Raw genomic sequence first — 11,764 nt, forward strand, 5'->3', positions numbered from 1 at the left:
CTTATCACCATTACGTACTTTGCAAAATAAAGTATTTTGTTGTGTTGGAAAGACGAGACTGTTCCAACTTTTAATTAATTCCTTGATATGATGATGATCAAATATCTTATTTTCTTCCCTGACAGAAGTTGTCATTGGAAAACAAAAAAATTGTGGACAAACTTTCTCTGTGTTTTAGTCGCTTTTTATCTTGTATTTGTAAAATGTAAAATGCCAGACAGAGCAGATGTTCTGTTATATAAAGAAAATATTTAATGGACTGTTGGCAAAGACATAATTTTGGCTCATTTGAGATAATTGTTGGTATTTTGTTTGTTTGTTTGTGGCCTGGATGAAATGTGGCGGCTGCAATAATAAAATAGAAAATGAAAATATAAAAACCACAATAACTTCTTAACATTTTGAACTGGATAGTATCTGTTCCTCCTTTCACCACAAGGAGGTGCTGTTTTCACTTTTCGGCGTAAACAGATCTCAGCAGTTAAGAGGAAAACAAAGACGTGTACTTTATATTAAATTTATAAATTAAATTTCAACAGTTCAGTAAGTTATTGGTCTTTCAACAGTCTGATCAGATCAGGTCTCCCACACTTGTAAATCTCTACTTTTTTATTATTAACTTCCGTCTATGCATTAATTGGTCTTAATGTGTCACTTTTAACTTCTACCTTACATTGTGACAATCACATTTTTGCTGCTATTATTAGTTTTATTGCTTTTTTTAAATTTGTTTTTGTGAAGTGGCTTTTAAACTGTTTTTAAGTGTTATACAAATACGATTTTAATAACATTATGGGACATTTTAGCTCATAGATTAGTTTCCCAGCTGATCACATTTCCTTCCTTCTGCAGTCTGATACTGATGAGTCATGAAATATGAGAAACAAAAACATCCTGGAACTTAAAGTGTCTTTAACATCCTGCAAAGTTCACCAGTAACTTCTGTTTTAAAGATGGTCAGTTTATTTTTCCTGCTGCTGTAAAAGAAACCTTTTGACAAGTGAATGAATCTAAGCTCAGACCACTTAATATGACTGACAGCTGCTACGATTAGTCAATTAGTTGCCAATTATTACATTAATCAACAATTATTTTGATAATAAATTAATTATTTTTAATCTTTTCTCAGAAAAACAGTGACAGTAAACTGAACATCTGTTGGTCGGGATAAAAGATGTTTGATAACGTCATCTTAAGCTTTTTTTCACCACTTTCTTTCTTTCTGGACCAACAACTAATCGATTAATTGAGAAAATAATATTCAGATTAATGGATAATTAAAACAATTGTTAGTTGCAGCTCTAATATGACTGAACTGATATTAAATGTTAGCCAGTTCAGCTTATTGCTTCATATGTTCGTTCACGTGTAGCGAAACTAACAAACTCAGACATCACACAAGACATTTCTTTAACAAAATAGCTTTTTTGTTTTTTTAATTTTTGCTCACATTTTTTTTGGGCAATTATAAAAAATAAAGCATTACAGTAAATAACAATAACAATCACTGATGAGCTACTCTGCACGGGCATCCCTTAAAAAAGACTCATTGATGCACCTTAGTGGGAAAAAAAGAAATTTCCCCTTTTAAAGTTTATGAAAAAGTGCAAGAGTGCTGAAAAAGTGCTGAAAAATAAAAAATAAAAAAAAAGATTATGTAGTAAACAGTATTATTAAAAAGTCTGTAGCTACCCAACATCTCCCTGATTACAGTTCAGTACAAATTAATGACATAAATCACATCAATGTAGTTGTTAATGACACAAATATATTTTCTTTGACTCCAGATTCGTTTAAGATTTCTGAAAAAGTCAACTTATAAAGATAAAACATGATTTAATGTTGTTTTTTTTAATATAATGCACTGATCTGTATATACACACTGATCTGTAAATGTGTTGATTTGTGGATGTAATGCTTGTCCGGTTGGGTTTTATTATTTTCATGTAAACTGGATTTGGCAGAAATAGACAATCAGCGTCCTGAGTCTCGTTTCCTTCCTCGTACCAGAGAGACGCCTCCAGAATGATGGTTATCAAGATGGCAGTCGTGCATATTTGAGTCGTTTCCGCTTCAAGTCAAACACAAGGAAGTGGCTCATATGAGTCAGCAGATCCTGAGGGTGTAGCGTGGCGGGTTTCACAGCAGAGAGCGATGTGGAGCTGATCACTGAACATCATCCTCTTCCTCACTGTCAAAGGCTGCTTCCTGCACGAGAGAAATAAATATAGAAAGGAGTTATTTTAAAAGGTTTTATGGGTATAATAAACAGTTTAAACATAGTATTAATTGTGTGGGTGTGTGTGTGAGACGTACGTATCCCCCCTGCTGCTCTGCCCAGGATGAGTAATGATTCTGCAGATATGTGGCACCGAAACCGAGCAGTCGGTTCATCGGCAGCGTGTCGACCGCAGACAGACGACTGGTGACCTGCAGGAAACAGAAACATGTAAAGTGGTGGTTAAAACAAAAGAGACATTTGAAAAGAACAATAGTCACATATATAAGATCCAAGTGATGAGAAAAGATTCTGTGATTGTGCAAATGAACTTGCTGACACATCGCAGGAACAATGATTGACTGTGTGTCAATGTTTCAACAGAGTCACAGACGAACGAAGGTGAACTCAGACCTGTGAGACTGTCGATTGCACAGAAATGGGAAACGTGCTTAAATTTATACGTTTTATGAAGACGGAGCAAATATTCGCAGGATGTAAATGTGACTGTATGTGAAGCTGTGCAGAATATAGTTGTGGTCTGAAGCAAATATTCACTTTGCTGTAATCGCACAAATTAAATGTTTATTGACCCTCTCAGTGCAAACAGTAACGTTCACACTGAGAGTCCACTTGTGTGACAGTTCAGCTCCTGATTTAAAAAAATAGCCACAAAATCCATTTCTTTCAGTAATTTTCCTCTGAATTCTCCTCTTTTCTCTTCTGGTTTCTGTACGTTCATTAAGTCGGGTCAAAAAGCAACATGATGAACATAAATTCCTGTCTGCTCATGTCTTCTTTGACTTTATATCTAGCTTTGCATAAAGTCTGAGCACATCTTAATCGATTAGACAACACTGATGCATTCTCACTACTTGAAACTGACTTGTTTCATGCCAAAAAAAAAAATTACACAAGAAGCATCAACAGCATCTTGACAGACTGAAACGTATCAACTTGTCAGAAAACGCCACTGTTCAACTTTCCAGTCTCGACTGATTAATCCTCCAGAAAGTTAAATCCTCCAGGAGAACGAATCGGCAGACTGTGTGTCATGTACGTGACTCAGTCGGTGAGTTTGTTTAGAAAGCAGAGCGACGTGCTGAAGGTTTAACAGACTGACATAGAATCATTTTACTTGAGGTTTGTGTGACACGGCAACGATGTTCTTACCTCACAGGTCACGGCGATCTGGGTCTTGGGGGACGTTTGTGGCCCCGGAGCGTCTGGGTCAGGGGTCCAGAGGCCCATCCTCCTGAGGAGCGTCGTTATTAACGTGTCAAAGAAACGGTAATCCCTAAAAAGCTCCGCGGCGATAGATGCGTTTTTCAGCTCCTGGTGGAGACAAGAGATATTTTCTGATTAGTTTTTTTTTTTTTTTTAATGTACACATCTCACTTTGATCTATTTTATTATCTTAAAAGGAAACAGCTGACATTATTTCATAAACTACTACAAATCTTTGGTTTGTTACTTTGACATCATCTTTTGTCTTTTAGAGCAGAATTGGGAATTAATTCAATGATCTGGTGGCTGATAAATGTCACATCTCATAAATACTCAATAATAATAATAATAATAATAATAATAATAATAATAATAATAATATCCAAAAGGTTGCAGTGATATTTATTGTCAGTATTTCTTACTCTCTCGTTCAGTCTGTCTCCGCTCTCCCTCAGCAGCAGGCCGATCACTTTCTCCACCTCGTCTGTTGAACACAAACACAAACATGATTATCAATCAGCCTCAGAAAATACAAACAAACACATTGATGGGACGTTTACAGACTAACAAACATACTGCAGGTTTGAAGCCGCAATATTCCATAAACTGCTGACTTAAAAAAGAAAGACAGAACACGTCATCACGATTGTTGCTCCAACATTATCTCAGTTTAACAGGTTTTGTTCTACAGATGAGTGAACTTTAACATAATTATATTGATGTTGTTAAAAGTTGATTAACGTCCCCTAGAAATAAACAAATAGTTTTAAAAAATTAAAAATCGTAGTGCTACGATGTAAATAGAAAAAGTTAATGAGAGCAGAGTCACTGCGGTTTCAGAAAGCAGACTGAACAAACTCTGAACTGATGAACGTCAGATGAGAAACTCAGATTTCGGTTTCAGAACAGCCGATCAGATTTCAATCAACTCTGAGTGAAGTGTGATGAATGAAAAAAAGCCACCGTCAATGGAGCGCCGAGACCGCGAGTTACCATGGCAACAGGTAAATAAAAAGGCAGAGCCTCCATTTGACTACAGTGGATGTAGAGATATTAATGTGTGTGTGTGTGAACGCTGCCTGAGTCAGAGCCTGAGTCAGAGCGGGGAAAACCTCAATAAGTTTACACGATAAAGTTTTGAGTGTTCCATTAATTAATCATTTATCAACCTTATATTTCCTTAATGATGAAAAAGTGGAATCTGACTGCAGCTACATTATATTTTAAATATATTTGTTCAGCTTTAATCTGACAAATAAAAACACAGGAGGAAGCAACTGAAGATGAAAAATATAAAGATTTAAAACATCTGAGACGTGACTGTAGCTCACAGTCTGATCAGTAACAATGTGTCCTGCTTAATATACGTAGATTTTATAATATATTATAGGAATTATTCATTGATCCTATGTGTCTAAAGCTTCATACCGATATTTTAAATGTTAACAGATTAAACATTATGTGCAATAAACATTTCAGGTCAGGAGCTGCTGTAATAAACTGACAGAGTCTCAGTGTTGTAAGAGAAGAACATTCAGAGGTTTGATGCTGAGGATGAATTCACACTGTGGAAGTGAAGACAAAGATCTCTGTTAAAAGAAATGACTGATGCAGATAAAAGCATTAACTTTGGAAAGTCCCTGAGTAACTAAACTCATATCCAACCAGGATTTAGATTCTGACAGACAGTAAAGCTCCACTAATGAAGAGCTTTGATGTGGACTGAATGAACGAGGAAATGAATGTCTAGCTGTCAGAAGGAGGAGACGCAGAGAAACTCAAGGTTTGTTGAAGAAAATCTGCCAGCGAGCAGGTTAGCTTCACAGAGTTTAAGTTCGATCTCTTTCTGGAACTGAAACCCAGAGTTTCATCTCAGAGTGAACAAACTCAAAGTTTTCACTAAACCTGCTTTCTGAAACAGGTCTCAGCTCGCGTCTTATGTTTTGAAAATATAGAAAAGCAACGAAGCTTCTCTCCCACAATCTTCTTTTTCGTTCTATTTCCATTGTTTCGGTTTATGTTCTTTCTCTTAAACTTTATTCAAAAATGGTGCTTACGACATGTCAAACCAGCCAGTGTGTTCAGTGTCATTTTAATGTCGTACAAAGATAGTTTGGTTCGTAGTTATCGGCCGTTATGTCGTCCACAACAGAGAAAGGCTGCTCAACTAATATGATGAACTCCATCATCTTGTTAGTGATCCTTTAGCTTTGGCACCGTTTGTGGGGAATTTCTTCCCTTTCTCAAACGCTGTGGTCATCAAGGAGTCGGTGCAAAATTCCCACACGGGAATTTACACATTTACTTTCACTTTTATTTGAAAGCAAAACACACACACTCGTTGCCCTCTGACATCACACCAGAGTCGTATTCAGCCAGCAGCTTCTTCTCTGAATCTGAAGCTGCGTGGCTACTGTTGTCCGAGTCAGTCCGCAAATAACCAACAACATTTATCCAGCAACACAACAGATAATTATCAGTCATTGACATCAGTGAATGTCATCTTATTTGCCGACAGTGAACAAGATGAATAAATCTGTGCATCTCTACAGTCAAATGTAATGAACTACACCTGCTGATGAACATCAAGGTGAAAGAAGCGATTTACAACAAGTTCAAAGCAGGACTCACCGTCTGGAGCGTCTGACTCCACCTCTGGAGGAGTGAACGGGATTTCATCTGCGATCTCCGTCAGTCTGCTCGCTACCTGATCAAACTGATCATCTTCTGTTACGTCATCTGAAAGAAATGAAGACCACACAAATAGAAAAGTTAAAAAGGGAAGATACAAAACAATAAATACAGCCCCGACTCCAAGTACAAGCCCGTATTTTGACAGGCTTCTCCACACAGATAAGAAAAATGCCTCCTGTGACGAATCTGTCACCGGTCAAAGATTAAACCGCCCTGATGAGACCTGACTCACAGCTCACGAGGTGATTCTCAATGAACAAGAACCTGTACCTGCACGTCTGTGTCTATATTTATGCCTTTTGACCCAGTTTACAAAGGCTGAACATGTATTTACACCTGGGAAAAGGTACAAAAATAGATGACTGGCAGTCAGAGGTTTTATGACTCAGCGGGAATCATCACTTGAATCATATTCTGTTGAAGTGAAAAAGAAACGAGGGGAAGAAACTCAGTTCCACAATTTATTTTAACCTTTTCATTTCAGTTCATACCAGTAAACGTACAGTGTTATAAACTTTGAGGGATATTTACTCAAATGACCATCAAAACTCTGACAGTTTTGGAACCAAACATGTGTATCTATCTTACAAAAAGGCTTCATGTGGGGAAATGTTAGTTTAATTAATTAGTTAAATGTTGTCAGCTCACCCAAAAAAAAAAAAAAAAAAAAAAAAAAAAAAAATCAGTGATGTAAATCAGTGGCGGAGATTTTTGGCAAAACTTTTAAAAGTCCTTTGACTAAATTTAAAAAAAAAGAAAAGATAAAAAAAAGATTAAAAAACAAAAAACAGCCCTGTCTCCTAATCACTGCAGACACAGTTGGTTCATTTATTAAACATGATGTAACCCGTAGCAACAAGGTCAACCTCGACATTTCATTTAGCTCACAAGGTTCCAGTTCAGTTAAAGTTGCTCTCAGCAGCTTTGTGAATTTTTCTTAAGTGGAAACTTTTAGTTGGAAACTTTCAGTGCCACTGAGGACGACTCCTAGTAGAAAGATAAGAAACTGATGTTTCATACAACATGTGGAGATCTGCGTATACTGGGGTTATACTGGGATTATACTGGGATTATACTGGGGTTATACTGGGGTTATCTAAGATCCTGATACTCACCTTCCGGAAAATCACCACATCTGACCACTACATCATCTGGACTCTCAGGTGTTTTCTGTGGTTTCTGTGGTTCCTCATCTGTTGTCTGAGGTTTGATGCATCTGAAAATCTTTGGCAGACGTTTCCATATCTTCTTCCCTCCCTTCTTCTTCTCCTCCTTCTCCTCCTCCTCCTTCTCCGGTGCTTCATTTTCAGCCTTGGCCGGCGTCTGAGGTGAAGACGTTCCATTTGAATCTAAGCCACCATTTTGTGCGACCAGTTTGGGTGATTCAGTGCTGGTTTTCCTTCGTCTCCTCTGTGCGTACGCCATCATGACTCTGTACTCCACCGAGTCGTCCATGCTGTCTGCGTCTGATGTAGATTTACAGTCTGTATGGCTGGTCGGGTCCTGGTTGGAGATGGGGTCCTGGATCTCAATGTGCCCGTTTGCCATCTTTGTTTACTGTAAGACAATAAAAATCATGTGGATAAAAATTAAAACATGTTGTAAAAAGACTTGACAGCTACAGTCTGATGTTTTTTGGGTCTAATTTCACGCTGCCTTCTAACTAAAGCTGAAACTAGTAGTCATCAATTACTCATTACAACTATTTTTATAATTGCTCATATGATTGTTTGAGTAGACTGTTAGTTGCAGCCCTAAATGAAGGATCAAAATACACTGACGGCAGTTATTGCTCAGTTACAGTTACTAATCGACTACTTGACTGATTATTTCAAAAGATTCATTTTATTTTGTTTATGTATACTTTCTGCACACATTAATTATGGTGTAGTTATTATTTTTCATATTCTAACTTAGTATTTCAATGTGCTTTCAATGAAAGTGATGGAGGCCAAAAATCCACAGTGTGTCCACACAGTCATTTAAAAGTTGATGTGAAGCTTATATGAGGCTTCAGCAGTCTGAGTTAGTCGTATCAAGTGGATATCTGACACATTTACAGTCTTTTTAGCATCAAATTCCCTCTTTGTGTTTCCCTGTTGAGCTGCAGTGGAAGTATAGTAACAAAAAGTGGGACTCTGGCACTAAAAAGACTGTAACGTTGAAAGATATCTACTTGATTTGATTCATTTGGGCGCTGAAGCTTCATATTAGCTTCAGATAAACTTTTAAATACATTTTTGCACAGGAGGAGGACTGTGGATTTTGACCCCCATCACTTACATTATAAATGCGTTATGAAGGGATCTTCTGATGGTCAGTATGAGCAAGAGGAATGATTAGAGCAAGAAAAACATGTTTAAAATGTTCGTTTGACTGTTGTTTTAACAAAGAGTTGAAAAATTGTGAACCTGTCCTTTAAATTTAACTCAATTTTAGTTATTTTTCTGCCACTTTTTCAGATTTTTTGTCGCCATCTGGTGGAGTCAAACTGATATCATGTCGAGTCATGTCGAGGCATGTCGTTCCTGTCACAAGCTGTAAACCACAAAACAACCTGTTGTCTGATTAAACACATGACAAAACATAGTAAACAGCTTTAAGGATAAGTTAATTAGCTGTTAAGTGATATGTTTACTATAAAACACCGACTGAGAAAGTTGTTTAAAAAGTGTTACCGTCGTTGAAGAGTTAGAAAAGTTTGTATTACGACTGTTAAACTGTGGTTAGCGTTAAAAGTACACTTTTAAATGACCTGAATTAGTGTGTCTAACCGCACGTATTTCACCATAACTGTGTTAGGAGTAATTAAATGCCACTTGTTAGCTTCTTCGTCGACACAACGTCTTAAAAAGTACAAAATAGAAAAGGAAATGTACTTTTTTTTTCGCCGTTAGTTGTCTAGTTAAACGTTAGCCGGTAGAGACATGACGATTAATTAGTTTGAGTCACTGAATCATCAACTTTTTCCAGATGTAGCGACTGTCAAAATCCACCAAAACGCACTTTATCCTAATTTTAAATACCTTTCTGCATATATAAAAGATTTAGAAACGTAAAAATAGGAGAACTTACGGTCCAGATGGTCAAAAAAAGACAGGAATATGAAGAGAAATACACTCTGTACTGTTTTCCTCGACGGTTGCCGAAGAACTAACCGCCACCCAGCTGATCTGTTTTTTAAGTATCATCATATGCGTGCTTACGTCACAAAACGTACTGACGCAGCTACTACGTCATTGCGAAAAAGGGGCTATTTTTTGTCTCGTCCGTGATCATTTTAATCCAAACGAAAGCAATAAATGATCATGTTGAGCTAAAATGTGACCGCAGTAAGAGTATATAGTAAAATTCACTTACACAATGTTGAAATATAGATTTTTCTATCTATTTTCTTTCTTTCTTTCTTTTTTTTTTAACAAACACAGAGTGAAACCAACCCAAACAAGTGACACAGCAAAAAAAGAAGAGAAGGGATTTCAACTTGATTTATTCTAAAATGATAAGATTTACTCAAATGATGTTACAATTGTACAATCTGGCATGCTTTGTCATTATGCCTCTCAAATGTATATACAGTACATGTTTTATTTTCTTCCCATAAACATTTAAAAATATCCACTAAACTAAACACAGTTTTTTTATTCAAGCAGAATCATCAAGAATCTCTTAATGTTGGTAAAAGACTGAAAGCTGCTTTTGTTTTGAATGACATTTTCACTGTTAAAATAACCTTGTTTAACATCAAAATACTTTATTTATGGTATCCAGTACTAGAGAGAAAAAATGGGGGATCAGTGACAATCAGAAAGTGAACTAAAATAAGAAAGAAGTTTACATTCATACAGATATTTCACTTAATACAGTAATGATTTTTATAACCAGGGTCTGGGTCAATCTTCACAGAAACCTGGCACATTTTTAGAAACACCAGAAGAGGGACCATGTGCACATCCAGGCAAATTATTCAGGTGCAAGACAAAAAAAATAAATAAATAAAAAAATCATTTCAGAGTACAAAGAAGTGAAGTCTGCACACTGTTAATCTTATTTGTACTCTGCATATTTTAGAAACACACCTTGCACTTGTTTTGATGATGAATGGGAAGACAAAGGATTCCTACAAGATTTTACAAAAACGTTTTCTCGTAAATAAACGCCTTTCTGCACGTTCACTGACATGACGCATGTTGTTGCAACGTCTGATTCATGAAAATACTTGCACAGTCATGTTAAACCTCACTGTCGCCATAAGGGGAACCTCAGATTCAAGTTTGACACATTTTTGCCTGGTTTTCTGAATATTTAAGCTCTTTTTTTTAACCGTCTATTATGTTGTATGTATGTTGTCTCTGAAACTGTTAATATTCTTGTGGAGGCCCCCACAAGGTCAAGGGCAAGAGGGGTAAAAGGAAAGGATGATGATTTTGGTGTTTCTCTGTTGAATTATTAAATAATTTTATCTCATCAGGCATTTAAATGTTATCAATGTAAAACAAGACAACCTGTGACAAAGGATCACAAGAAGATTTTGGTTCTTTTTGTGCAAAGACAAACAAAAATAGCTGGGAACACTGGTTTAGACAAACCTGTAAACTTGTAAATTAAAGTAAATTAATCTCAGTTTAAATGACTTCAGATACTCCAATGCTTCTCTGCACACAGACTCATTTAAAATTAACTTTCCAACTCCGGTTTTAGACATATTTTATTATAATTAGACCATTTTGAATGTTTCCAGATGCACCAATTCTGCCTGTTTCAACAGTTTATAATGTGATTTGAAACTTGAAGTCTTGTTTGGCAGATACAGACTCAAAAAAACTACAAATATCTTGAGACTTAAAGTTCATTTTTGACCTTTAAAAACAGAAGTTGGCCAAAAAAATTCCCACCATAAACGTCCATTTAATAGCTGTTCTGACGCTTTCATTCATATCACAAACATCCCCTACAATCTTGTCATGAAAGACGTGTAGATGTTCACATTTCTAGTTTTCTCGTACGTTGGCTTAAAACCGAAAGTTAACTTGTAACTTGTGACATGTGATTGCTTGACCAACAACTATGCAGGTATGTTTTCCTCTTTAGAAAACTGACTGTAGTCAAGACTTCCTGGAAAACCCCTGTCGTGACTCAGCTGGGTGTGTACTTCAAACCTTATTTGACTTCAAACCGTATTTGACTTTACGGCTACTTGTAAATTCTGTTGGACTCGTGTCACATTTGAGGTTGTCCTTTCACGGCGATCTGGGCGATTGTTTATGTCATGGTCAGTGAATTGTTAGAATAGCAAAAATGTTTCAGTACGTCTAACAATGAAACCGCACCCTTTGTCATAATCCGATGTCTTACGATCAAGTTCTTATTAATTCAGTATGGAGTTTACAACCGAAAAACCACAACTGAAATATTATGCAAGTTCCTGTAGCACATCTGGAAAGTGTGAATGTCAAATAGATAAAAGTTGTTTCTAATGCCAGTGAACTGTTACCAAATACTGGTATCCCCTACAGTGAGGACTTCTACAGTTAAATAATAGTAATGACTAATAATGATTAACAGAAATGAGCTATTGAGACTGAAGACAAAAACATATTAAAAGTTACCAGACAATAAGAAACC

The 11,764-nt window shown here is 36.4% G+C and overlaps 1 protein-coding gene across 1 annotated transcript; it reads right to left on the reverse strand.

The window, feature by feature from the left end:
* Nucleotides 1–1,819: 1,819 nt before the first annotated feature.
* Nucleotides 1,820–9,316, reverse strand: LOC122975565 (apoptosis facilitator Bcl-2-like protein 14). Its single transcript, XM_044344070.1, has 7 exons — nucleotides 9,215–9,316; nucleotides 7,255–7,696; nucleotides 6,077–6,184; nucleotides 3,868–3,929; nucleotides 3,392–3,553; nucleotides 2,317–2,430; nucleotides 1,820–2,208 (listed from the first exon to the last, which is right to left on the reverse strand). The coding sequence occupies exons 2-7, from the start codon at nucleotides 7,685–7,687 to the stop codon at nucleotides 2,167–2,169; spliced, it is 921 nt and encodes a 306-aa protein (XP_044200005.1). The 5' UTR covers nucleotides 7,688–7,696; nucleotides 9,215–9,316; the 3' UTR covers nucleotides 1,820–2,166.
* Between the last annotated feature and the right edge of the window lie 2,448 nt (nucleotides 9,317–11,764).

This window comes from Thunnus albacares, chromosome 23 (genome assembly GCF_914725855.1).
Source record: "Thunnus albacares chromosome 23, fThuAlb1.1, whole genome shotgun sequence".
NCBI lineage: Eukaryota > Metazoa > Chordata > Actinopteri > Scombriformes > Scombridae > Thunnus > Thunnus albacares.